The sequence below is a fragment of the Esox lucius genome, chromosome 20, assembly GCF_011004845.1.
Source record: "Esox lucius isolate fEsoLuc1 chromosome 20, fEsoLuc1.pri, whole genome shotgun sequence".
Classification (NCBI taxonomy): Eukaryota; Metazoa; Chordata; class Actinopteri; order Esociformes; family Esocidae; genus Esox; species Esox lucius.
Window position 1 is genome coordinate 17,381,835 of NC_047588.1, and position 26,837 is coordinate 17,408,671.

At 40.9% G+C, this 26,837-nt stretch overlaps 3 protein-coding genes across 6 annotated transcripts in view; all 3 read right to left on the reverse strand.

Annotated features, from left to right (window-relative positions):
- npr1b (natriuretic peptide receptor 1b) overlaps positions 1 to 288 on the reverse strand; it is a 37,160-nt gene extending 36,872 nt beyond the window's left edge. The window contains exon 1 of the mRNA XM_010885113.4: positions 55 to 288. The gene's annotated coding sequence lies outside the window, so the exon portion shown is untranslated. The remainder of the gene's footprint in view (positions 1 to 54) is intronic.
- A 3,338-nt stretch (positions 289 to 3,626) lies between these two features.
- LOC105019160 (interleukin enhancer-binding factor 2 homolog) lies at positions 3,627 to 13,709 on the reverse strand. The gene is made up of 13 exons (XM_010885110.5): positions 13,313 to 13,709; positions 12,933 to 12,995; positions 12,732 to 12,774; positions 11,416 to 11,520; positions 6,495 to 6,572; positions 6,258 to 6,360; positions 6,082 to 6,147; positions 5,836 to 5,952; positions 5,534 to 5,612; positions 5,249 to 5,336; positions 4,839 to 5,015; positions 4,538 to 4,628; positions 3,627 to 4,425 (listed from the first exon to the last, which is right to left on the reverse strand). Exons 1-13 carry the CDS (start codon positions 13,315 to 13,317, stop codon positions 4,268 to 4,270), a joined length of 1,173 nt encoding a protein of 390 aa, XP_010883412.1. The 5' UTR covers positions 13,318 to 13,709; the 3' UTR covers positions 3,627 to 4,267.
- A 4,748-nt stretch (positions 13,710 to 18,457) lies between these two features.
- Positions 18,458 to 26,570, reverse strand: creb3l4 (cAMP responsive element binding protein 3-like 4). 4 transcript variants are annotated; one of them, XM_020040712.3, is made up of 10 exons: positions 26,351 to 26,437; positions 24,654 to 24,812; positions 24,220 to 24,490; positions 23,835 to 23,977; positions 23,340 to 23,429; positions 23,007 to 23,113; positions 22,683 to 22,751; positions 22,514 to 22,598; positions 22,337 to 22,433; positions 18,458 to 19,650 (listed from the first exon to the last, which is right to left on the reverse strand). In XM_020040712.3, exons 1-10 carry the CDS (start codon positions 26,387 to 26,389, stop codon positions 19,328 to 19,330), a joined length of 1,383 nt encoding a protein of 460 aa, XP_019896271.2. In that variant the 5' UTR covers positions 26,390 to 26,437; the 3' UTR covers positions 18,458 to 19,327. The 4 variants fall into 4 exon arrangements, with proteins under 4 accessions (XP_019896271.2, XP_010883410.3, XP_019896272.2 ...); XM_010885108.4 differs by lacking the exon at positions 26,351 to 26,437 and adding an exon at positions 26,066 to 26,147; XM_020040713.3 differs by lacking the exon at positions 26,351 to 26,437 and adding an exon at positions 26,478 to 26,570 and having other exon boundaries at positions 18,459 to 19,650.
- Between the last annotated feature and the right edge of the window lie 267 nt (positions 26,571 to 26,837).

Sequence of the window (26,837 nt, forward strand, 5' to 3'; positions counted from 1 at the left end):
AGATTTTGCTCTGAATTTAAGGATATTACAAAAAAGTAAAAATTCAAGCAGTACCTTTAGTTCTATTGCAGGTCCTCAATTTAGGAATTCCAGGCTTGTGTGAGTCAGCTGTTGAACTCCAGGTTCAGGAAATCCCAGGCATCAGATGGAGGAAACAACAGTAGGGTGCAGTCATATATATCAATCCAGGGCAGGAAAGTCCTCTTCTCAACCAAAGAAACATGTACAATCACACAACACATACACCCCTTCCTTGGTCAGCGGGGGTGACTGGTACTGTATTTGTGGCCCCGTTTTGTGTGTATTTCTGGTCCCTTGCGATTATTCCTTGTACTCTTACTTTAGTGTTTAGTCTGAAGCAGCCTTAGGCAGTCAAAGTAGCGACTGACTGCCTGACTGAAACCGTGTGTGTGTGTTTGTGTGGGTGCTCACTATGGATGATGTCTAACCCAGGCACATGGGCAGCCTTTGGATGGGAGGGGAAGGTAGACAGGAGAGACTTAGTGGATCTATATGAATCTCTGGCTCCTCTCAAGCTATTAGCACTAGTGATTAATTATACCACAGAGGTTCTGTATCTAAAAGCATATCCAACTCTCTATACCAAGACACATTATAGCTGTTGACAAGTGAATGCACCTTTCACTCCTCTGTTCACGGGTTGAATATTGATATCAGGTTACACACACACACACACACAGCAAATCATTTCTGAGAAAAAAAATATTTGACACGTGAATGCCATGATCCCTGAAGGCCAGACAACATGGGAAGATTTAATAATAACACAGTCATTGTAATCATACATTCTATTCACAATCAATGGCCCTTTAAATATACATATGCATGCTGTGTAGCTGGAAAAAAATGCCATGAGCATTATGCGTGCTCTCCTCCTTCCTGTTCCCTGAGATGTAAAACCCTTTGACTTTTCCCCAGCCCCATTTCCTCCATCCCTAAAACATATATTTTATAGTTCTATTTTCTTTCGCTAAGGCTCATGTTCCCTCTCTTCTATGTCCTCTAACAAAACAGCAGTTCACAAATCAAAAATTCAAATCCCCATTCAAAATATTAAGACATTTGTAGGAGAAAAAAATATAAGGCTGAGATGCCTCTTGCAAATAACATTTGCCACTGAACTGACTTTATAAGCTGTAAGTTTTCCTTAAGATTACCAATGCAGTTCAATCGTAACTTCCCTCACCACTGCCCTGTCCACCTACAGACAGCAGACAGCAGAGACAGCACACAGGTAAAATACGACCTATGAATGCAACAGCAACCTAAACACGTCTTCCTTCTTTCTACATTTCCCATTGTTTTAACCCCGACACAATTAAAATTCTCCCATCACGACCTGAATTGACGTAACCATCTTTCACTTTTTGCAGTTTGCACCTTTTAATGCCATCCCTAAATGACTCTCCAAGACCGTAGTTGGCAAACACACCCTGCCTGTTTTGTTCCAGCAGTGTATTCAACAGTTACACACTTTCCAAGTGGCTTGACGATTGAGTATTTCATATTTAACCATGACCCTTATGTCCGAGCCAACAGGGAACTAGAAAGCCCCGTCTTGTTCCACTAAAGAAATGATTGAGAGTTCTGGCACTGTGACACCGAAGAGTTCTCTAATTCATCAACACTAGTTCATCTTCTATGGTTAATATGAACGAGTCCCTGTTTTTATCTGCTTCCCCTCTACACAAGGGACAGGGTAGCAATGGGAAGGGAGGCATATTAGTGGGTTAACAAAGTGTGGGAGTCAGTCATGTCCACTTCCTCTCTCGTGCCCTCCAGCCCTCTATTCCCTTCTTATCAGGGAATGCAGTATACAAGAACAGATTTCTCCACGACTCCTTTGGGTTCAATACTTTGAATTACTGACGTGAGGCTCTGGCTCTTTTTTCTGTATTGTTGTGTTACCGGTATTGGGCAATTTCTAAATAACAGTAACATCCAGTAGACATTATTGTTTTTGCCAAATATACTGGCTCCAAAGGACCTTTCTCATGCAAGTGTAATTTGAAAAGAATGTTAAAATAAACCTTGAAACTTGAATTGAAAAGAACGTTGCAGTGCGAGTTTGAGTGTAAACTACTGCTCTTTACGAGATAAAAAGGGTCTATATTTTTTACCTCTTTTCTCAAATAAAGCATAAAATGCTCGAAGATAATATATATGTATATATTATCTTTATTTATTTTTTTAAATCTAGATAATTTGGTCACAACACTATATAAAATGTTCAACATTGCAGGACATATTTTAGTTGTAAGTGTAAAATGAACCCAACCTTTAATAGAGAGTTTTCAGAGAATGCGCTGAACAGTGCACTTCAGAATACAACACGACAAATGAAAGTGACAACTGTCTGCCATCGTCTTGGAAAGAGGTTAAGTGATTAAGTATTAGTGTTTCACATGGAAAAAGATGTAAAAATGTAAACAAGTTTTCCCAAAAAGGTAAACTGGTATATCGGGACAACATAACATCCTTCGGCCAATGATGTTTATGTTACGTCTCACTGATTCCGTTCCCACGAGACAGTTAGGTAAGTAGTTTCTCAGTAAAAGACTCAGCAGATTGTGAGCATATAATACAAATGTTTTGCCTCCCCACCAGCTTAGGGAAAGAGGCTCAATAGAAAATACAAAGGGAATCAATGTCATGAATCCTTCTGTTGAATTAAATTTGACATTCATCTCCCCTTTCTGCATTCATCTTTTAAACAGCTATATGAGAATAACTGACACTACTTTGAAGCTTTGAAGAAAATGTATCTTCCTGTCACTCACGTATATATATATTTTTAATCAGAATAGCAAAGGCATAAACACGATATCAGGACAGTGTTCAGCCTTTAACAGAGGCTATTATTACTGTCAATGATTTTATTATTAAAGTGACCAGCATCATAGCCTCTGAAGATAGGCAGGGTTAGTCCTGGAAAGGAAACCAAATACTGCTTTAAGTTGTATTGGAGAGCCAGTACAGTATTTAGCACCTATATGTTAAAAATATACACATCTTTTTCCAGTCTTTCTAACTCGGGTTTGTTTAGGTACTTTTGGCAAACTGTGACCTGGCCTTCCTATCCGAGGCCTCGTAATGGTTTGTAGCGTAGCCTCTGTAGTAGCGTTGGTAAAGGTTTTGTGCACGGCGCCTCGACACCTATCTCCTGGCGCATTCCTGATCGGATGTACAGAGTTTGGATTTTGTCTTCATTATGAGGAGCATTCTTCAGTCATTCACTAGATGTTTCACTTGGCCTACCAGGTGGCTTGTAATTACTGAACTTTAACAGTTATTTAGACCAGAAGAATCCTGAGGTAAAAGCAAAGCCTAGACTCCCCACTAGACAAAGACAGCTCTCACTGCCATGAACAAATGTGACATAACATACCTGACCAAAAACACATCCAGCCAATAGTCCTAAAAGTTTTGGTGTGCTGAAAATTTATATAAAATAACCATGGGAAAATCTGTTTAAATCTTACACTATGAGGTCAGGAGGCTGCTTGTTTTCTGTTCTACCTCATCATTAATGTCACCCACCTGGCATCCCAGGTTTAGTCCCAGATTAGAGGGTTGAAATGAAAACAGCGAAACTGGCTTTGAGGTCCAGAGTTGAATACACATGATCAATACTCATTAATATCAAATAACCAACAAACAGTAAAAGAAACACCAGAAAGTTAATAATTAGGTTAAAGATAACACTCAGCAATGGCTCAATCTAGACGTTTGTTTGGCCAGAGAAAAAGTTTCTAATCATAAGCAAATTGTTGGTTTAATTTGCTGACAGGGCGTCCCTCCCTTCACACCTCCTCTAACTGATCAAGACATCTTTCAGTTCTGCTGTTGAGGGATTCAGCAACTGAGCTCATTAAAGCCCTGGTACTACTGACAACCACACCACTGTCTGGAACAGGACCGTAGCTGCTCAGACTACAAACTAATGCATCATTTTCAAAAACTATACAGCATTTGGGAGTGATCAAATGAATCAGAATATGCAATGCAACATTTTAGTCAAAATCTTAGATATACAACAGAGAGAACATTGTACAATTTCAGTAAACAACACCATATATAAAATGATTCGACATGAAACATTGGACGCCACACTTTGTCGCTAGCATCTGGTTTGGGTGAAAACAAAACAAGCCCTTATTAAACTGGAGTAGGTGGCACAACAAATCCCTTCAAAAGGAGAACAGTCAACACAGTTAAACGGCACTCAAAAATACTTTTACCACCATCATTCTTTATCATCTTTGCTCTCTTTAGCTTCAATGCTCTCCATTTCCGCATCACCATCTTCATCCATCTCCAACTCTAACTCAGGCATCTTCTCATACGCTTTCTCAGAAGGCTTTACGGTCACTCCATCCCATGTAGACAACTCCTCCATCAGATCTAACCAGGGAGGAAAGAACAGGGTGTAGGATGGGTGGGTGTAATTAATATCAAATTAATATCAAAGACCTGAACAACTATCATGTAGTTGTTCAGGCGAGAAGAGACTTACAGCTAGCGTCTCCATCCAGACCCAGAATCTTCATGTAGCCGCCATGTGACAGCACCCTCACCAGGGTCTGAGCAGTGAGGCACACCATGTCCTGGACACAATCAACCTGTCAGCGTTTTGGCAGCGTGGCTAACTACACTTTCAAACGAATGTACCGTTTGATACCTTAGTATACAAATTAGGCCAAGAGTACAAACTGGCAGATGTGTTAAAGTGCAGATTTAGATTCATTATTCAAACAGCACAGGATGTGAGACAGGGGAAAACAATGTGTTTGGAGCACAAACCAGATGGGAAATACCTGTTGCTCTAGGTTCATGACAGTAAACACACGGTAGTGTCCGTTCTCACAGGGGTCTGTGATCCCAGCTGAACCAGGCAAGAAAAGCCCTGATGACAGCATCTGGAGGCTCCGCCTGAAGGCAACATTGAGGGCTAGTGGCTGTCTGGTGGGATTGTTCATGACTGCACAGTGACCCTAAACACAGAGAGAAGTCTTCACCACGGAAAACAACAGGAGGCAGGAAGCTTCTCACTACAGGATGCATAATGAGTTGTGTTCCCACTAAAACGGCACAGCTGGTCAGTTTGAGCAGTTAACTTACTGCTTGATAGTGAGATAAATGACACCTAGAGACCTTCGGTCCATACGTAATTGCTGAGCGAAACTTCACTCCATGCTGTACGCAGACAGTCGTGCAAGAGACTCACCAGTAAGTCCAACATCCAGGGGGTGAGAGGTTCAAACCCTGAGAAACGGGTCCGCAAGTCCTTCAGCAAACGGACAAGGACTTTCACCCTAAAAGACCAGGACACGACAACACAGAAACAAACTGACATGTTTGGACACAAAAAACTGAGATTGAGGAAAATATTTCCTTTTGTCCCTTTTCTGTAAAAGATAAGTAACAAAAAGACTGACAAACACAATTGACAAAGCCAAGAGTGTGTGTGTGTGTGTGTGTACACACACACTTGTTGGCACTGGCAGCTTACGTGGAGTGGGAGGCACTCTCTTCAAACCAGCGAGCATGGCGAACTGCAGCCAGGGAATTCTGCAGGTGCTTGACATCTACTGTTGAGAAGGGAGGTAGAAAAAAAGTAATCAATATAGATTTGGCCAAACCAGCAGGCACTGACATTTTTATCCCCCAATGTTAGCTGTAGTAGCAATATGGTGGTGTCTGGCTTTTTGGATTAGACGGTAGCAACATGGTTAATAACAGCGAAAACGTTCCCATATCTCTGGCTTCCTCCATCCACCATAACAGTAACTGATGATGCCATACTGTACATACTGTGCACATCAGGCTCCAGCTTGCGCATGTTGGGAGGCACAGTGGCAATGAGGATCTTCACGGTCGCATCGGCAGAGCTGATCTCAAAGCCGGTCTCATTAGGAAGCATGGACAGCACTGGGGAAAACATTCCAATCCAACAGTTACACACCGACAACTAACAGCTTTCACATCGCGTGTAACTTCCTCTGGTAATAAATTACAAACGTATGAAAGGAGACTGACGATAACGTGATGGTACCTCACCTTCTGAAGGGTCCTGGGTGCGTAGGGTCTCCACCACCTTATTTCCCAGAGCGGTCACCGTCTCCACTGGGGAAAACAGTCATTCAACGGGTCAGAGTGAACAAAGTCCCTCCACCCCATTTTCCTACAGTAGTGATTTTCAATTGCTTTCAGAAGTGCATTTAGGTAAAACTCACAAGAGGGCAGTATCTTGAGAATGACAACAAGGTCTGCAACATTGTGTCCTGATATCATGGTCCCTTTCTTATAAGAGCCCACCTGCCTCATTTCCTCTATTTCCTAGACAGAAAACGGTGTGGAAACAACGTCAAATGACCCATTTAACTCAACTCACTTGGCCTTCTGTCCACTCTGCATTTAAGGAATCAGTTCAGAGTTGTGTGAAACATCAGAAATGACACCGTAGTACATACCACCTCCACTGCCCCAGCTGAAACTATTAGGTTGTCAATGACGTTGGTGATTTTGGTGACCAGTGACAAGATGGATGACTAGGAGAAACAGAGAACAGGTCAAACTACGGAGGTCAAAAACAACATACTTGTTCAACTGCAGTCATCCTAGACACTGGTTCGGAAAAAAGATGGTGGTGGTTGAAACCCCCTGGTCTTTGCAGCACACATATGGTAAAGTCATAAGATGAAACTCCAGAGGACTGCTGCCACAAACCCAACCTCGGCCAAACCCACAAACCAAACCTCGGCCAAACCCAACCTCGGCCAAACCCACAAACCAAACCTTGACCAAACCCAACCTCGGCCAAACTCAAAAACCAAACCTCGGCCAAACCCAACCTCGGCCAAACCCACAAACCAAACCTCGACCAAACCCAACCTCGGCCAAACCCACAAACCAAACCTCGACCAAACCCAACCTCGGCCAAACCCACAAACCAAACCTCGACCAAACCCAACCTCGGCCAAACCCACAAACCAAACCTCGACCAAACCCAACCTCGGCCAAACCCACAAACCAAACCTCGACCAAACCCAACCTCGGCCAAACCCACAAAACAAACCTCGGCCAAACCCAACCTCGGCCAAACCCACAAAACAAACCTCGGCCAAACCCAACCTCGGCCAAACCCACAAAACAAACCTCGGCCAAACCCAACCTCGGCCAAACCCAACCTCGGCCAAACCCAACCTCGGCCAAATCCACAAACCAAACCCAACCTCGGCAAACCCACAAACCAAACCTTGACCAAACCCAACCTCGGCCAAACCCACAAACCAAACCCAACCTCAGCAAACCCACAAACCAAACCCAACCTCGGCCAAACCCACAAACCCAACCTCGGCCAAACCCACAAACCAAACCTCGACCAAACCCAACCTCGGCCAAACCCACAAACCAAACCTCAACCAAACCCAACCTCAGTCAAATCCGTTGATCACTTGCAAACCCCATAAATGCAACACCACTGAGCTCCTGCCAGAATATATGGCAACACTTGGCAGACAGTGCCTGACTAGGTTTTAACACATCAGCTAACCACATCAAATTATATAGAAATCTGATGCTCGTCTGCACATACGCTTACATGGCACAGCTATCGGTTGTTGCAATGAAACACTTGCACATGTAGTTGGGCAGAAACCTGACCGTAACATTAATATATTAGGGCTGCAGTGATTATTTGACCAAGTCCACCAGTAAAATCTGCCAACTTATGTTTTGGCCACCGATTAGTCATTTAGGACTAATTCATCTTTGCCCAATTAGCCAACTTATGTTTGGCAACGGTGTGTGATCACAACCATCTCATCAGTATTACAGTACCTGAACAATTTCTGAGTCTGCAGGCAGCAGTGAGCCTACACGGTGACTCAATAGGCAGGAGAAAGAATCTAAAGTGGCAGATCATACCAAAGAGAAAAATAATGATAACCATCTGCTGCTGGCTTTCACTGTGGGCACAACCACTATGTTACAGTACTGAAAAAAAAGCATACCAGTATGGAACACCCTTTGGGTCTCTGTGTCTTAAAGAAATATTTCAAATAACAATGTTACTCACAAAATATGGTTATTGACCAATCAGGACTCAAATATTACTGCATGCCTCCCTTAATGTAAGGTGTACATCATTTTTAAATGCTGCCACTACACTATACACTATCACTGAGCAATGCCAACCTGATCTGTGAACTCCTGGCGAGGGAAGGACTGAACAAGATGACTGATCACAAAAAACACGGTATAAATAGCAATAGGTCAAAGATAGTGTTCAAACGCAACCATCAACAAGAACTATGTTAAAATAAGGCACAAATAAATTACTAGTATATTACAGGTAAGCTAATTAGTTGCTTGGGACAACAGAGATGCGTGGTTGCCTTGTTTAAGTTCATTACCATACATTTAGCCAAGTCACATACTAAATTATTGCTAAGAAAAAATGTTAAATGGTTTCAGGCAGGTTGTATGCAGGAATTAATGCATTGATGTGTAAATGCACTTATTTATACAGTAGCAGTGAACTGTACCATAGTGGGCATTACACCATAGGCCAGTGCTAATCTGAAAACAACTTTCCTCACATTGGTTTTTCCTTTACTGGGATTTTACTGTGTTACAGTTCATAAAGGGAAATCAGTCAAATGCCATATTCATTGGGCCCTAATCAATAGATTTCTCATTATTGGTAATATACCCATGTCTATGTAAAAACATCAGGATTCCTTTACATCCGCTCATGAAACATTGGACAAAGACTTCACATGTTTATAATTTGATTTAATGTAAAAAGCAACAACAGACTGTGAGATGTTTTTTTATGCATTTTATACATAGAAAAAAATATTATCAAAATAATCATCTTTTCAATCAATCCATGTGGGTTGAATATTATAAACTAGAAGTCAAACGATAGTGGATTTTTAAAGGCTGATACTGGCGGAAATGAACAATCTTTGACTTTATTAGAAACAGGATAACGGTTGAACTGAATATCTAAACCAAAGTAAACCAATAAATCTGAAACTGAACATCAAACTGACTGATTCTAGTATGCAAAATAACACTGAGTGGGAGCAATATCAGAGTTTAAATTAGTCTTTTCTTTCACTGCCAATATGGCCGTCAGAATTCCAGAAATCAGGCCATATAGAACAGCGACCGGACATACGTTTTAAATAACCATATAATAGCCTAGATTTAAACAACAAACGCTATGACCCAACAAATGTTTTTTCATTTAAATTAGTCAGCAAAAATGTTCTCTTCAAAAATAAAGAGCTAAATTAGCATATAGGCTAAAACTAGGGCTGTCGCAAATATTACATAAATTGCCTGATAGCAATAATTTCAGCCAGTTTGCAATTATTTTAGACAACTTTCTTTTTGCACAATATTTGGATCACAAAATAATTTTTCCAATCTGAATAAGGAATTTTGAAGCCCATGTTAGAAAAATCTCAAGAAATACCATGTGAATGATGTCAGTTTCCATAGGATGAATCTTATGCCACGCTTAGTCACATGACCAAACACTCAGTAATGTCTTACTGAAACAGCAGAGGCTCGCTGTTTTCTTGGCAACAGATAGTATAGGTCACACAATTTAATATGCTATCAATCTATTTATTAAGCATATTTTCCCAGCGAAATATACCAGCATTTGCCGGCTAACGTCAACTCTGAGCTATGTATACATGTTTAGCTATTTTTCCCCCATACAGTCAGTTTTTCCAGTTGAGAAGCCTGATATTATAAATGGAGGAAACAGCATGACTGCACTCTCCAGGAAGGAGGCTCCTCTTGTAGCCTACACGTTTGTAACAGAACATCCTGAAGGGTGATTTGGTGGATTACATATTTGGAAAGAATTATGTACTACAATGGGTGATGCTGTTCTGTGATTTATCACTGGCCAGGAAGGCTTATTTCTGTTGTGCGTCCCCTTACATTCTAATGCCATTCCTACGAACCATTAATATTCCTGCATATGCAATTTAATTTCATGAATGGATAGTTATATGGCTGGAGTATTTGGAAGAGAGAACACCACATTGGTACGTAAAGAAAAAGCTAAATGGTGGATTTTCCTCCCGTCGCCAGGTTTAGCCCACGTCTTCTAACCCCGTCGCCAGGTTTAGCCCACGTCTTCTAACCCCGTCGCCAGGTTTAGCCCACGTCTTCTAACCCCGTCGCCAGGTTCAGCCCAAGTCTTCTAACCCCGTCGCCAGGTTCAGCCCAAGTCTTCTAACCCCGTCGCCAGGTTCAGCCCAAGTCTTCTAACCCCGTCGCCAGGTTCAGCCCAAGTCTTCTAACCCCGTCGCCAGTTTTAGCCCAAGTCTTCTAACCCCGTCGCCAGGTTTAGCCCAAGTCTTCTAACCCCGTCGCCAGGTTTAGCCCAAGTCTTCTAACCCCGTCGCCAGGTTTAGCCCAAGTCTTCTAACCCCGTCGCCAGGTTTAGCCCAAGTCTTCTAACTCCGTCGCCAGGTTTAGCCCAAGTCTTCTAACCCCGTCGCCAGGTTTAGCCCACGTCTTCTAACCCCGTCGCCAGGTTTAGCCCACGTCTTCTAACCCCGTCGCCAGAGTAATGCTTTGAAGGTTTTTTCATGGAGAGGAGGCTTCATTTCTGAGAAAAATCTATCTGATTTAGTCTACATTGAAAAACGTAATTTCAAGTCTATCGTGCATATATGGCAGCCCCTCGCCAACGCTGGAGCCTCATAAAATCAAGGAAGAGGGGTCTTGAACAGTTGTTTAGATTACTATCAGGAGTTAATCACACACACATTTTCAGTAAAAGTGCACACCAAATGATTAGATATGGCCATTGGCCCATAGTTGAGCTAGGCTTGCACTCCAAATTCTAACAATCCATGCTTTTTACCTTGACTTCATGTATGGAGCCTCTGGCTCATCGCAAGGTGTTGTATTTCGCAAGTGACCGGTAGAGGCTGCGCAACCATCGACCACGATCATCAACCACTATCAGAGCCAAGTTCTGCCGATAGCAATAGTTTGTAAAACGTCCTATCGGCCAAAGGATTAATTGGTCGACCCTCAGTATAAACCTCATCTGAAACAGATCTATTTTACAGTCCATCCCAGACTCTGCAGTTGCAGACGGTTTTAGTCAAATTAAATGGGACGGCAGATTTGACCAATCAAATAACTATTTAATAAAAATGACTGCAGTAAAAGATGGCTGGCAGTTTCCACCCATCAAGAGGCCTTTAAAACTTATATGGTTCAATTCAGCCACACAACAAGAAGACGCAGAGAAACATTAGTGCTGGCTGACTTGTATTTAACTTTGTTTGGTGAATAAAAACAAAGTGAAACTGGTCTGTGCCTCTATACTTCCTCAACTACACAGACCTGTTCAGCAGAGGTGGGACTGAGGTCCTGGTTTCTCTTCAGTAGGGCATCACTGAAGGCCGTCTCATCTGGGGTAGGATTTAGTCGTGGGAAGGCCATTTCACACTGAGACAAACAGAAAACCAAGAAATTATTATTTGTTGTTGTATTTTGTATGTAGCCACATTTTCCTTTCAGTCTATCTAGCAGAGTATCCCGGCATTTAAACTTCAGTGGAACAGGTCGGTGAGAAAAGCGTGGAAGCTCAAGGCTTGAAATAAATTTTAACCACAAAAGAGGCATTTAATCAACAGTGTATCGGAGTCTGTGCGTGGGTACATGTTACTTTGTGCCCTATACTTGTCAAAGCACACTAATGGACAAACTAAGAAATACACATGATGAGCAAAAAAAAATCAAGTTAACAATAAAATAATATTATAATATATATAATATTGTAATAATAATAGTGAGTGAACATTTTTATGTGGAACAAATTTACATTACGATAAATATTTCAAGGCATATAATTAAAGACTCAAAACCCTAGGTAATTTTGTATAAACTTGCAGACCAAAACCTTCACAGGTTGCGTGCGCCACATATTCAATCAAGCCCCGCTGGAAGTTTGTAAGTGAGAGGTAATTTCCCTAAACGACCAGTGCTGTTTAGGAACGCCGATTACACATGAAGAAGAGTTGGGGCAGATCTCAAGGGCAGGTAAAGCCCTTTTTAAAACCAAAGAATGCGAGCGTCATGTCTGTGAACATTTGCTAAGGGCCAGTACACAACCAGTACTTTAATGTAATGTGTAGAAAGATCAGGAAACAGTTTCTATACTCAGCTGAGACAAGTTATTTTAATTGTACATTAAAATTGTATTTTAATTGTACATGTAACTAAAACCTGTTGATTTAGCTTGCATAGTAAACTTTTAACTTTGACCCTTTTAATCAGTTGTTGTGGGTTGTAGTTTACACTTGAAAAATGAGTTTAAGTTGATTACCACAGGTTTACTCCCCATAGCTTTTGGGAAATACAGTGTAAAAAGGTTCTAAATTCCATACAGAATATACGTGTGAATAGTGTCATGCTACTTTCGAGAACACACAGCAAAACTGATTATGCTGGAATGTTACTTTTTGTCTTTACTTAGCTTCTCATCTTCACTTATTGTATGTTTAATATTGTCCCACACCACACAAGGTTGGTGTCTGACGGTTTGTCGTTTTGCTAAAGTATTTATGTCGGTCTTGTATGCTTTGACGACCTCTTCAGGCATCAGAACGCATCATACAGATTTTTTTTTATAGGTTGGAGATGTACAGTATACTCACCACGTAGAGGTCAAATGGGATGTGAGGCACAAACGGCCGAAATCTACAAAGGGAAATCAGAGACATGAGCACGGGTGCTTTCCCTGATACATTTGCTCAAAGTCAGTTGCAATGCATTCCCTGAAGTGGCTTAAATGGAAATATCGATAATTGGTGAATATTGTACCTCTGCGTATGTTCTGATGTTCAGAACTTACTTACCCAGGCGCAGAACCTCCCCCGCGAGTCATAAAACGGCCACTACGGCCCCGACCCCTCTCGCCTCTGGCAAATTGAAAGGTGACAACACAATAATGTGTTTACTGCACGCTATGATATGCAGTTCAATATAATTTAAAGTGATTCATTAATAAACGTGCGTGCTGTAACTACATACGTTACTTAAGACAAGTACTAGATACTATATTAACATTACGGCGCTAGCGCCTTGGCTAGCTTAGCTAGCGCGGTGGCTAACTTATATGTTCAAGCTAGCCCATTCATGGATGAAGGCTAATAAAAATTACCTTAGTGTTTCAGGGTGTTGAATGCGTATCATAATGTATTACATTTGGTACATGTGTAAATAGTATGTAATTTACCTCATTGTGTGAGACGTTGTGGAAACTCCCTGTACTACGATTCGGAAAATATACTCTGCAGCTGGAAGTTTTCTTCAGGCCGGATGCGGTACAGTCATTAGCTGTCGTGCTACTTCAGAAATTCGACAAGTGGGATGTATTCATTCCACCAAACAAAAATAATTAGTTCAGTTGCAAAACGTTTCGTTAATATTGGGAGGGATTCCTTTGTCAAATAGAAACTGTATGACAATACGTTTTGTTTGTCAGGAGGATTGCCAGAAGTGTTTAAGGGAACAAAAAATTGAAAATGGCAGGGATGTATTAGACTAATTGCGCCAAAACAGTTCAGTTGAGAAAAGTTTCGTCAAACGGAGTGATGACGCACATAAGTCAGTGTGCAAATTTTGTTTTGCGTTCCAAACCAGGTACAACAACCATTTGAAGGCTCTATGTCGACCATAGATAATAGGACACTAGATAGGTAGATGTACATTAGAATGGAGAAATATGGCAGCCATCTTACCTGGGACCTGTTCTATATCAGCTACAGTAGAAACACATGGTAGAAGTGGCATTTAGCGTTTTTATAACAGCTATTATTCCTTAATATTCTATAACCATTCATCATACATTGTATTATGCAAATAAAGACTATGTATGCTGTTGAGATAAATAAAGTTTAAATAATGCTGATTTAATAACCATGTATTTCTATGTTTTTGTTTTATTAAATTGTATGCTGCAGCCGGGTTAGGAAAATATGATTGAATAAATTAACTATCAAGGTTTAAAACTCCATCATGCTGTTGTAATTCTCACACCTTGTCTCTGTGAAGAATAGGTCAAGACAGCCTTTTGTCTCACACTCACTCACACTCACTCTGACTCTTCACCTGTCTTTTCAAGAGAGATAAAACCCAACATTTAACATGCAAAAGAAACCGCCTCCCATACAGCAGGAAGAAACCTTCTGTCTGCAAACCCCTGTTGTCCTAGACTAGGTTAGGACAATATAATGTTAATTACTGTAACCTTGTAAAGATTTCACATCTGTATGCAAGAATCTGTTGATCTGTAACCGAAAATGGTTTTTACTCACGAGAATGAAAAGTAACCGCCCCTGGGGCTAGAGGAATAAAGCCGGTAGAGAGAAGTGGGCGAATAGATGTGGAGACTAAAATAACTATTTACAGGCCCGCTGCAGCGTAATTCATGTATTTTGACTTATCATTTTTTATTAATAAATCTTTGTTTTAAATCTTAATTTGGACCAAAGCCTCTCCTACTTCAGAGATTCTGATACACGTAAATTCTCTACAACGCCTTTGGCGACTTGATGATACCAAGTACTATTGATATCATCAGAATTATTTCTTGGTAAAAAAGCACCCGATCAAGTTTCTGGCGACATACACTTCACAGAAGAAGCAGAGAAGTAAGCTAACTGGTGATAGCTAGCTAGCTAACAGTATCTACCTGCAGTGCTTGTGTTTGGCCTTGAGTGTTTTCATTTTTTAAATCCTTTTATATATATTTTTTAATTGACTTCATTCAAAGTTATTTCATTATTTAATCAAAGACGGCAAATGGGGCTTTCAAAACCTGTTACGTTTTTGAAAGCCCCATAAGCGGATGCATACCAACAGTGACCACTGCTGTGTGCCATTGTGTGAAATGACTGGGAAATAAATCAGTCTGGTTGGGCTGTGATTCAAACCATTTAGGCATGAAGCGTTTCCAATAAGCTTTGAGAAAAGTTAGTTCAAATGCAATTGGATCAAACCAGCTCTGCACCTAGTACCAAAGTGCCATGATTCAAAACAACAAACTGTACAGTTCATTGAGCAACTGCAATAAAACTAGCATATCAGTAGGTGCAGTGGCGTAACTATCATGGGTGCTGGAGGTGCGGTTACACCCGGTCGTGCAGTGGATGGGGGGCCCGCGCAGGGCCTCCATCCTAAAAATTATCGATTTTGTTATCACAATCAGACAGAAGATGGTAGCGTAATCTATAGCAGGATCAGCTTCACATGCGTATACAGGTGCTGGTCATAAAATTAGAATAACATCAAAAAGTTGATTTATTTCAGTAATTCCATTCAAAAAGTGAAACATGTATATTATATTCATTCATTACACACAGACTGATATATTTCAAATGTTTATTTCTTTTAATTGTGATGATCATAACTGACAACTAATGAAAATCCCAAATTCAGTATCTCAGAAAATTTGAATATTATTTAAGACCAATACAAAAAAAGGATTTTTAGAAATGTTGGCCAACTGAAAAGTATGAACATGAAAAGAATATAGCATGTACAGCACTCAAGAATTAGTTGGGGCTCCTTTTGCCTGAATTACTGCAGCAATGCGGTGTGGCATGGAGTCGATCAGTTTGTGGCACTGCTCAGGTGTAATGAGAGCCCAGGTTGCTCCGATAGTGACCTTCAGCTCTTCTGCATTGTTGGGTCTGGCGTATCGCATCTTCCTCTTCACAATACCCCATAGATTTTCTATAGGGTTAAGGTCAGGCAAGTTTGCTGGCCAAGTAAGAACAGGGATACCATGGTCCTTAAACCAGGTACTGGTAGCTTTGGCACTGTGTGCAGGTGCCAAGTCCTTTTAATAAAGACTAATAGCATTAGGTTTACCATTCCAATACATTCCTGTAAAGTCCAGAACTTCCAATTGAAATGCTGCAGTAAGATAGCATAGTAGGAGAAAGCAGTGTATGGCAGAGACCCATCAAACCTCACCCAATTAGCTCAATTAGAGTTTTGTGGGCAAGAATCCCCCAAAAACTTTGTGATTAGTAGCTATAGGAGATGTTTCTCCAAGTTATCGCTACTGGAAGTCAAGCTGGCACAAGGTCTAAGTAACTGAGGAGGCTGTTAAAAATGGGGAGGCGGCTAATCTGTTTTTTGGCTATTTTTTGAAAGGGCTTTTAAAACTTAAACTGGGGTGCAGAACATACAACTGAGGCGCCGGGTCTGCTGGAAGTGCCACAAGCTGTTGAATGAAGTAGTTAATATATTTTTGCACACATTCAGTTTGGGGTTTTGTTAAATACAAAATGTATATATCATATGTTTATGATTGTTTCCTTTATTTGAAATGTTTTTATTATGAATCTGATTTAAGGATTTTATGAGTTTTGTCTGTGAAAGCGTAGGGACATTTTCTGGATAGGGATGTAAAGTTTACCAATGTCGACCTCCCACTGAGAAAGCATTAGAAATCACAGTCCCTGAAAAAGTTTAATCACATCAATCAGATAATCACATAAAATGGCTGAAATTGGAATCAGGTGCACCCAAACAGGTTTCTACAATGCAACATATGTTTACTTATCTGTCAAAGAGAGACTGCTGAAAGTGGATGGGCATGTTCTGGATAACCATAACCGTATCTAACAAATCATAACCGTCTAACATGGGACATGCTAAAACCGGTGCTGCAATGAGTCAGGAACCCACTGCATGGTGACTAAATGTTGTACTATTCCATTTTTGTAAAACAAAAACAAAAAAACTTACTGTTCCCTTATAACGAATAAAATTAAGCCTGTCAAATAGTACATAAGACACCAACATGGGGATATGATGTTCTATAATGTTGAGCGTGTGTAAGTATGTTTGGATTGTACAAGTTATATATCTCTAAAAAAAGTCAGAGCAAAAGGTCATTGTCTAAGCACAAGCAAGATATGACAGCTTCCATAACTACTGTAAATTGACAGGTGTCAGTTCACAGATCTAAGTTTGCTAGGTAGTTTCACAGATACTGGATGTTACTGTAAACAAATTATTCAGGTTTTACTCCCTTGCACAATGTTAAAAAATTTTTTTTATCCCTTGCTTTTTTCTCACACTCCTCCTACAACCAGGAAGTCACGTGGATTAACGTGAGTTAGGGCACACTTCAGTTGGCATTGCAGGTATGCTGGTCTGCCGTAGGGAGTTACTCCAGTGGGGTGGTGGGAGGCTTGGACCTTCAGATACCTTAGATCACTGTCCCAGATAAGCATTTCATTGAAATACAAAACCTCAGCGTTACCCTTGACCCTGACCTCTCCTTTGATGAGCATATAAAATGTCTCAAAAGTTGCTTATTTTCATCTTCGAAACATTGCAAAAATCTGAAACGTTCTACCAAAAACTGATGCAGAAAAACGAATCCATGCTTTTGTTACTTCTAGACTAGATTACTGCAATGCTCTTCTTTCCGGTTACCCTGACAAATCAATAAACTTCAATAAGTGCTGCACACGGCTGCTAGAATCCTAACTAGAACAAAAAAATTTGAACACATTACTCCAGTACTAGCTTCTTTACACTGGCTGCCTGTTAGGCTTAGGGCTGATTTTAAGGTTTTATTGTTAACCTATAAATCAATACATAGACTTGCTCCTACTTACCTTGCTGAAATGATCCAGCCTTACATACCTTCATGTAACCTTAGATAGCAAGATGCAGGCCTTTTAATTGTACCTAGAATTTCTAAACAAACAGCCGGAGGCAGGGCTTCTCTCATAGAGCTCCACTACTGTTGAATGATTTGCCAATTAAGGTTAGAAATGCAAACTCAGTGCAAACTTTTCAGTGTCTACTAAAGACTCATCTCTACAGCGTGGTCTATGATTAAGTGTAGTCTGGCCCAGGGGCCTGAAGGTGACCAGAAAGGCTTGTTACTGTCCACCCTTGCTGTCTTTCTTGCCAGGTGGGCTCGCCATTGGGATGCTCTCCATCCAATGCCATTTGGGGGCGGAGTCACTGGCTTGTTGTTGTCTTTCTGTTTCGAACTTGTGCAATTGGGCTGTACTCTGCTGGCAATACTCGGCCCTCATTCAGGGTGGTTGCGGTTGGTGGGGGTCCCTTTGGTAGATGCTTGGCAATGTTGGTGGACTGATTTCCTGCCTGGTGGGCCCTGTCCGGGGCCTCCCCCAGTCCAAAGTCCTCCTTGTTGTGTTGCAGATCAAGACAATTCCTGACGATTTCAGCTACGACTGTGCTGCCACCTCCCCCTCCCCCATGTTGTCCCTGTCCTTGTCCATCTGGTCATGCTTCCGAACTGGACTAAGTTTAAATAGACTCTGGACTCAGCTCACATGCATTTATTAATTATAAAAATTTTTGCTCTTAATATCTCACCTGGCACAGCCAGAAGAGGACTGGTCACCCCTCTGAGCCTGGGTCCTTTCTACATTTCTTCCTAATTTTCGGCCACCTTGGGGAGTTTTTTTTAGCTACTGAAATTCAACACTACTGTTGTTTGTTCCTTGGGGTTTAAGGCCAGGTGTTTTGTAAAAGCACTCTGTGACAACTGCTGATGTAAAAAGGGCTTTATAAATACACTTGATTGGTTGATTGATTGAAATGATATAGTTCAGTTCCAATGAGCGCTTATTTTAATCTGTGTGTGTATATTTGCATTTTACACCAAGACCTGCTTAAAGTATGCATAGCCAAAACAATATAATAATCTGTGGTGTTTTTTCAGCCACAATCTCAGAACAATCATCTTTTCCAAAGGATGTACTAACCCAGTGGTTCCCAACTCTGGTTGTTCAAACTCTACACATTTCCTTGTAGCCCCAACCAAGCTGACCCCATTAAACTAGTCAACTAATTATCAGTCCCTTAAAGAGCTGAAATTAGTGTTTTTGTCTGGGGCTACATAAAAATGTGTGCTTTCAAGGGTTCTTGAAGACCAGAGCTGGGAACCACTGTCCTAACCCCTCAGAGTTCAAAGTGGGAAATATAACAAACCCTTATTATATAAAACATTGCAGGTCAAAACTGTCTAAAACATTTATAACCCATTTTCTTGACAACTCCAATGAATCCTGGTTCCACACCTTGCTAATAGTAAAAGTAGTAAAAAGAGTAAGGCTATAATTTGGCACTGAATGCTGAAAACCAATGGTGGTAATTGGAACATGCACATTGTCCGTAATGAATCCAATGAGCTTTGAAGAGCTCCACAAAGTAAATGTAATGTAGTCACATTGGCTGATTAATTGGCTGTCTACATCTCATCAGCATGTGCTGGGGTGTGGTCAAGGCTTGTGCTCCCTTTTCCTGGTGCTGACACTATAGCCAGAGGTTCAGTCCGCTCGTCAATCAGAGCCGAGCTGTTCCTTGGTGGGCTCTCCTCTATTGCCACACCCTCAATTACAGTGATTTCTGGATGTTCTATTGGTGGCTTGAATACTGTGGAAGTGTCTGGGGGATCAGATTGGTTGAGGTCAAGGGAGGCTGGTAGGGACTCCGGCCGGACGATAAGCTTGTCCACATCCTCAACAATTTGCAGGGATGAAGCAGGATCTGTGAGGATGTTTCTAGAGATAACTGGGATAGAAAAAGAAAGGTTATAAAAAGCTGAGATGGGCAAAGATACATCAAAATGTATTTGAAAATAAGATACCAAATACCTTAATTTTAATCTGCAGTGGGTATAGAAAAGAATCACCCCCCTTTAAAATAATCACATTTTGTTGCTTTGCAGCCTGAAATGAAGACAGACACAGTTTTTGTTTCATTCAGCTGTATTTACTCAGTGCAACTTATAACATCCCAGTGAAAGATATAACACCAACATGTCATAAAAAAACAATCACTGAGTTGGAAAAAGGATCACCCCCTTGTGTCAGTATTTTGTTGAACCACCTTCTGCTTTAATTACAGCCTTTAGTCTGTTGGGATAATTCTCTACTAACTTTGCACATCTAGACGTTGCAATATCTGACCACTCTTCTTTGCAGAACTGCTCAAGTTCAGTTATATTTAATGCTGACCGTTTGTGGACTGCTGTCTTCCAAGTCATTCCACAGATTTTCAATGGGGTTTAAGTCCGAGCTCTGACTAGGCCATGCAAGGACATTCACCTTTTTCTCCTTCAACAACTGTGTGATCAGTTTTGCTGTGTGCTTTGGGTCATTGTCATATTGGAAGGTAAATCTTCTTCCCATTGACAACTTTCTGGCAGAGAACAGCAGATTTTCCTCAAGAATCTGACAGTATTTTGCCCCATCCATTTTTCCTATCCTGACAAGTGCTCCAGTCCCTGCTGCAGAGAAACAACCCCATAACATGATATTACCACCTCCATGCTTTACTGTAGGAATGGTGTTATTTGGATGGTGAGCTATATTGGATTTTCGCCAGACATATCGTTTGGCGTTGAGGCCAAATAATTCAATTTTAGTCTCATCTGACCATAACAACTTTTTCCACATGGCCTTAGAATCTTCAAGGTGCGTTTTGGCAAAGCTCAGTCATGACTGCATGTGGCCTTTCTTGAGGAGTGGCTTTTTTCTTGCAACCCTCCCATACAAGCCACATTTGTGGATAATTTGTGATATTGTTGTCACATGCACACAATGACCCCTCTTTGTCATGAATTCCTGCAACTGCTTCAGAGTTGCTGTAGGCCTCTTGGTAGCCTCTCTGACCTGTTTCCTCCTGGCTCTTTCATCCAGTTTGGAGTGACGTCCTGACCCAGGGAGGGTCTGTGTTTTACCAAATACCTTCCACTTCTTAATAAGACTTCACTGTGCTTCTAGGCACTGATAAAGCCTTTGGGAAAAAAACTTGCCTGTCCACAACTTTATCCTGGAGATCTTTTGACAATTTGCCACCCATAGTTGATTGTTTTCTTCAGTTGCACTACCAAGGACTGAAATGCTTCAGGAAAAGGATGTTTCATGCTGAGCTAATCAAAATGACCACAGCTGATCACAGTTGAAAGTCAATTGGCTTTGTATGCTATTGAGAAGGTGATTAACTACACTTGTTTGGGTTTACAAGTCATTTTTAGGAGGGGGGTGATTCTTTTTCCAACTCAGTGATTCTGTTTTTTAATTAGTATTTTTTTCTTCTGACAAGTTGGTATTATATCTTTCACTTGGATGTTATAAGTTGTAAATACAACTGAATAAAACAAAAAAATGTTTTGTCCGTTTTCATTTCAGGCTGCAAAGCAACAAAATGTGATTATTTTAAAGGGGGGTGATTCTTTTCTATACCCACTGTATCCCTATAATAAAATCTATCCCTATAAGATACCAAATACCTTAATTTTAATCTATACCTATTTGATCTGTCCCTTCACCAGTACACTGACTCAGTTGATTAACTGGACAATGTTTTATTGCAACAGCTTTTCTCTGCCTAATGAGTTATGCGATAAATCTGACATCTGCAACCAGATAACAGATCAAATATTCACATATCCCTGTGATTGCCCAGATTAGGTTTAGTTTTAAAGTAACCAACAGGTTAATGTTTAACTAACAGTTTGCTAATGACTCCTAACTTTATCCTAATTTAGTTACTTGGTGTTTGGTAATGAAGAGCCTACTTTGCATCAGCAACACTGACTCAATGACAAACAAGTCATTCATAAGAAGACAACTGATGGCAACTGGTTTCTAAGTAATTAATAATTTGATTGTTAATCATAAATATAACAAATTATGTCACAGGCAGGCATTCATGCAATGGTATGCAAAATCATGATCCTACTAAACACCTACTTCAATTAGGGTACAATCATTTAGCAATCAATTCTTTATTTATCAGTCATTGGACACCTATTTGGATGTTGAAAAAAAAACATTTTAGCACTTTGTCAACAATTATTAAATGACCAATAAGTTTTGATTTTAAATGTAGCCAAAAACTTAATCAGAAAGTGATGTATCAATTTTCTATTTTGATCTCAACAAGTCTGGGCAAATTACTGACTAGGAACCAAACAGAGGCACCATTTTTATGATGTCATCATGTAGACCTCTCACAAAGTATTTTACAGTATTTTTAAACAACCAAATACAAAACAAGAAAGTATTTTGATACAACATAGGAATCCATTTTCATCAACCCTTTCAAATAAAAATTACAAAATACTATTTTGTATTTGAAATATGTATTTGAAATACATATATCATAAATACTGCCCATCCCTGATAAAAACACATCATTTTCAGAATACTTGGGAGTGAAAACAGTATTAATTTCATAGTGGACAACTGACCCCCTTTCGGTGTATAATCCTCTTCTACAGACACTGTGCCCCAGTGGAAAGGGCTGTAACTGGGGAAGATAATGAGGCCCAGAGAAAAGATGATAATCTGATGGGAAACAACACAAACATACAATGAATTACCGTGTATTTTGTTAATCATACATAAGTAGCGAATGTTAATCTCACCATGACACAGGTGCTGGTCTGTGCTGCTTTAGAGACTGTCTGCTTAATCAGAGACTGCAGCCTCCTCAGCTGAGCCAACAGGGACCTGTTAAGAGATAACATCACCACGCAGAAACATCATCACTGAGCACCGTCAGCGTAGATAGGTGATGTTAGTCAATGGACTTACATGTTGTGTTTCTCCAGCTGTTCCACTGTCCTCTGCAGCTCCTTGTTTTGGGCTGAGCACGCTGCTGCCCTGAGACACACAGACATACGCAATACCCAGGGTCACGGACTAGAAAACCTCACTACTGTAAAGACAGGCTCCCCTCTATTGTGGAAAGCCAACCACAACGCAGTGGCAAAATCAAACACGTACTGGGAGAACTTTCTCTGGGCAACATGCCTTGCTCCTCATATCATAACTTTTACTTGAAAAGGTTATCTAGTGTCCACCAAGGACTGGGTGGACCCAATTTTGATGGAGCCTAATAAAAGCCTCAGGCCTCACCTGCTCTCCAGACCGTCCACATAGTCCTTCTTTCTGCGACGACTGTCCTGAGCTGACTGTTTGTTGCGTATTTTGCGTCTCACTTTTTTCAGTATCCTCTCCTCTGCCTAGAAGAGGAATACAGTTTAGCATAACTGGATGCAATTCAACGCAAATTCAGACAACTTAATTTAAATTTCATTTAAAATTGGCAGGAAAGTAAGTTGCAACTGTAAGTAAAAGATGTCAAGTAAAAGTAACACAATAAATATAATCAGGAATGAGTGAATTTGTATTTGGGATGCATAGAATACTGTAGTCAATAGTGCCATTTTAGCAGTAGGCATGTCTGACCTTGGTAAGGGGCAGGTTGTTGGGCAGTGAGATACCCTCTTGGTTCAGCAGTTTCTGCTCTTCCTCAGTCAGTGTGAGGTCGGGGTAAAGCTGGTCAGGAAAAGAGAAGACTGTGCTTGGAATCCTCAGAATAATCCCAGATAGAATTTAATAACCACTTTAGGTCTTTGACAAAAAATTCCCATCCCCCACCATCCTCTTATGTGGCTATCTTTCCAATTCATTAGTAATTGAGGTTAGTCGATTCTCCATGCATGTTTTTAGGCCTAAATTATTGTTTTAAAAGAGGGCAAGATTGACACTGTGTAATTATATCTAATTAGAGAGTAAAAACATACACAATTAATTTAGGGTTTTGGCCTGTCTTCTAATGCTGACAACGGGTTCTTCGTAACCGATGCCACTGAATATGGACTGATCTTAGCATTAGACGACTTTGTGTAAATAATAATAATCTTAATCTATTTAGGAGTGAACTGTCCATTTAGGTCTCACCAGCTGGCTGTCTGGACTGGTGGGGCCCGAAATGGAAGCTGAGGGTGTAGAAAGATGGCCTTGCTCAAATCTTCCGGCAGATACAAGGGGTAACTCGTTGACAATACAAGACTCTGAGATCAACATCTGAGAACTCCACTCATCTGTAGCGGAAGACATAACGTAAATTCATACCCAGCACATATGGACTAACAGACACGTACACACACACACACACACACAGACAGACAGACCAACAGACAGACACAGACACACACGTGTATATATACACACAGACACATGCGCACGCACAGACACATGCGCACGCACAGACACATGCGCACGCACAGACACATGCGCACGCACAGACACATGCGCACGCACAGACACATGCACACTCCCATACCCAGTTCTATGGAAATGACATTGACACTATGTTGCTCTGGCTCTGTCTTGATCTTGGCCAAGGTGCTGATGTCATAGTCACAGACCACTTGATAGACGGTATTAGGGGCGGCAGAGGGGTCCAGCATGGCTGCTAGGGGGCTTTTGGAGCAGGGGTCCTCAGAGGTACCGCTGTCACTCTCTGAGAAGGTCTCGACTGGGGCACTGCTAGGGAAGATGTCATTTGGGTTGATTGCATGAAGCACATCCTCTGGTATGCTGTCCTTCAGAGCCTATATCATGTGGAGAGAAACATGGTAAAAATGTGTAATTGATTATTACATGTTAATATATGTAGTGCATTCATAAAAAAGTTAAGTAAATACAACCCTAGCTCTCAAGATATGACGGCCTTTACGACTTTGCTCACTATATTGTACCATTGGTCATACGTACACTTTGGGTGTCTACTGTCCATTCATCCAGGGTTTTGTCAGAGCCAGCATACATTACATCAGAGGATGAAAATGGCCTTTGCAGTCCCCAATTCTCTTCTGTAATACTGTCCTTCTCCCTGAAATACAAGTCTCCATTCTCTGCATCTACATCCATGTCCTGGATGACACAGTAGAGCAGTTAAATGTCTGATACAAATCATATTCACGCTTGTGTACTTTTCTTTTTGAACTCTCACTGTAATAAGCCTTTGTATTTGAAGTGTTAGAAACTCAGAGGTTGTTAGGTGTGCAAATGAAAAGTATGAAGGTGTGGCAACTGCTCAGAGAGCTGTAACAGTTGAGTAGGCAATCACTATTATTCCTGTTTGATCAGTGGGAGTCCATTCACAAGAGGATATCTGCATCCTGGTGCACAGACACACACACACACACAGACACACAGACCCAGACACACAGACACACAGACACACCCAGGTTTTACTATCAATGTGAGGACCCCGCAATTTAATAATATTCAAGATAACAAAATAATTATGTAACCCCTGACATTTAAGCCTAACATATACCTAAGTCTAAATCCTAAACCTAACCCTTAATATCTAAACACAATTCTAAACCTAAAACCTAAACCTAACTCTCACAAAAAAAACGTAACCCCAGATGAAGCTTCTTGTTAGTGTCAAGTGTCAAATGGCCAAATGTCCTCATTTCACTCTTGGTGATCATTCGGGTAGTAAAACAAGAACACACACACACACACGCGCGCACACACACACACACAAACACACACGCAGTTGTATTATAACTGCTTTTTCCTTAAACCAATAGGTCTAGCACAGATAAAAGAATCGGGCAGTATAGTTTACGTTTTGATTTACTAGTTAGCAGAATTTGCATTACGTCCCCAGCAGTCTACATTGAAATTGTATATAGCATAGCTTCTACAGTAAGTATTTTACAGAGGCATTTCACCAAACATCTATTTTAAATTGAGAAACTTGAATACATTTCACGAATAAGAACCATTGTAAAAGAATGTCTTCATTCGTTAAAGATGGCGAGTTTGACACCTCGATCATTGTGTTATCCTGTCAACCTGGACAAACAAGTGTCACATTGTACTCGGAGACTAAAGCCATGCCACAAGGAACAACTTACTTATCTGCTGCAGTTTTCAGAAGCGATTATACATCCGCAAATACCTGCTCTTCATGTGCATTACAACAAGAAGCCTCGCGGAAGGAAAATAGGCGAAGAGACTTTAAAGACCAACCCGTGGAAGACGCATTTCTACAGAAAATCCAGCTGGCATTTCTAATGTCAATCATCCCGGAGGCCGAATACTAACCAGAGGAACTAGCGTCGCCTACGCACAACTAGGCTCTAATCACAAACTAATAAAATATGTACCTTATTCTCGCGTACTCGTAACAGGAATATACATTTTAAGTCAGTACATGTCGCGTACATTTACATCAAAGTGCAGGTCAGCGTAAAACAACGACCAAGTCCCTCCCACTGTTCGCATTTGATTGGGCAGGGTAACTAAATAACCAATAAAATCTGAAAAGCTTGTGAATGTGGGTGGAGGCACACAGATAGTATAAAGACCGTGATGGTCCATGGAAGTCTCGCTCACATAAAACAAAACAACAAAAAAAACAGGACGGGCCACTTCCGTCTTCTGCGGATTACCTGCGATAACCCAAGGAGAGTTGCCGAAGAACGAGACATTTCACTGGAATTTTTTTCTGGTCGTTTAGAAACACGTTTTTAAAATGATCGTTTGGGACAGCATAGATTCTAGAACGTGAAAACATACCAGATCTGGGATAAACCCTTCGCGGGCGGAATCAAGTGTTAAATGCTTTCAGAAAAAGGCTGTGCTTGACTTAAGTCAGGGGTGTCAAACCGGTTCCACGGAGGGCCGAGTGTCTGCAGGTCTTTGGGTTTTCCTTTAAATTGGTTCCCAGGTCAGACCTGAACAACCAGGTGGGGGTAGAAATTAACCAATTAGTGAACTAATTAATCAATCAGGTACAAGGTGAGAGCGAAAACCTGCAGACACTCGGCCCTCCGTGGAACCGGTTTGACACCTGTGACTTAAGTGATATATTAGTCGAAATCAGGAAACAAATAATTATTTCCACCCTTTTAGAGACATACACAAAACAATGTGAAA